Source organism: Branchiostoma belcheri, unplaced genomic scaffold (assembly GCF_001625305.1).
Source record: "Branchiostoma belcheri isolate BF01 breed outbred unplaced genomic scaffold, Haploidv18h27 scaffold255, whole genome shotgun sequence".
In the NCBI taxonomy this organism is placed as follows: Eukaryota; Metazoa; Chordata; class Leptocardii; order Amphioxiformes; family Branchiostomatidae; genus Branchiostoma; species Branchiostoma belcheri.
Genome location: NW_017803860.1, coordinates 710 through 2,046, shown reverse-complemented (window position 1 = coordinate 2,046; position 1,337 = coordinate 710). Strand labels below are relative to the sequence as shown.

The window sequence follows — 1,337 nt, the reverse complement described above, 5'->3', positions numbered from 1 at the left end:
AAAAAAAGTTTAGGCAAAAACATTTTCCTTCATTATGAAATCTACGTGGTCATAAAGGTTGAATAAATAACTAAACACACAGAGTATGGTATGGCAAATAATAGTAGACTCTCCATTTTCATAAGCTGGTTATTGCATCTGATCCTTCCTGGTAGGAGCACTGTGCTGTGTACCTGGGGTGACCAGGGTGCAGATGGCATCACTCCTGAGGGAACACACTACCATTGTAAGGCCTTCCCCCCAGAGAAAGTGGTGGATACCCTGGGTGCTGGGGACACGTTTAACGCTGCTGTAATCTGGGGCCTCTGTCGAAGCAGCGGTTTGGAGAAGGCACTCAGGCTGGGATGTAGAATAGCAGGACAGAAATGTGGACAGTTTGGGTATAAAAATCTGCACAGCTGATGCATATTTAAAACTTCCAAATTCACTGGTGAGCTTACTAGATAAAGAGTGGAATGTGTAAGAAAGGGACATTTTTGATTGATGAAAATCTACCCTTTTTTATTTTCCATGAGGAGGTAGTGATTTTGTTGTTTTTGGTGTATTGAAAGAATGACTATAAAATCATTAAGTATTTGATAAACAGTCTATATGGTAAATGTGAAATAAAATGAATTTTTGTGTAGTCCTGAGTCCTGGTATAGTGATTAATATGTGTTTTGCATGTTCCTAGATATTGCTCACAGAAAATAAACTCATGCAAGTAGCTGACAAAAAACTGGAAACATCGTATTTTATAATGGTACTCATTTATGCTGGTTTGCTACAGTAATATATCAATATGCATGTACTGTGTTGTGTTATTAATAAAAAGGTAAGGTTTCACCATTAGAGTCATTAGCATAGCTGCATCTTAGCAATTGATACACAGGACGGGACAGGCAATGGCGCGCAGCCAAATGTGGTTGTCTGGGCAATTCCCTTGAAATAAAGATATACCATGTGCAACCAAAACTAATTGAATTTCAGAGTCAGGTGATCTACAAGCATGACAGTCAGGTTATCTGGGTTGTGTCAACAAGGGGTGCTAAGTCATGTACTTATACGGTATTGACAGGTGTACTCATTAGTCTGATCCAATCAGCGCGCAATAAAAACAGTTTAGGGTGACCTGTTGCCTAGCAACCCCCGCCACCAGCTTAGGAAAACCACCAACCTGAAGTAGGCCGCCGATTGGGCCGCCGATTCGTAGCCGCCCTTTCAGCCGCCGATTCGGGACTAAACCGAGCATAGCAGCTAATTCAAATACAGATTCGAAATCCCAGAAATTTCCTAAATCGACCCCAAAGAAAAATCACGAATGGGGAATTGTTGCAAATGGTCTGTAATAACGCATA

General features: G+C 41.0%; 1 protein-coding gene across 1 annotated transcript in view; it reads left to right on the top strand.

Annotated features, from left to right (window-relative positions):
- Positions 1–936, top strand: part of LOC109471704 (ketohexokinase-like) — a gene marked incomplete at its 5' end in the record, with an annotated part of 3,090 nt that extends 2,154 nt beyond the window's left edge. Inside the window, one exon of the mRNA XM_019771043.1 lies at positions 156–936. Coding sequence (XP_019626602.1) covers positions 156–402 — 247 coding nt within the window. The remainder of the gene's footprint in view (positions 1–155) is intronic.
- Positions 937–1,337: the final 401 nt, after the last annotated feature.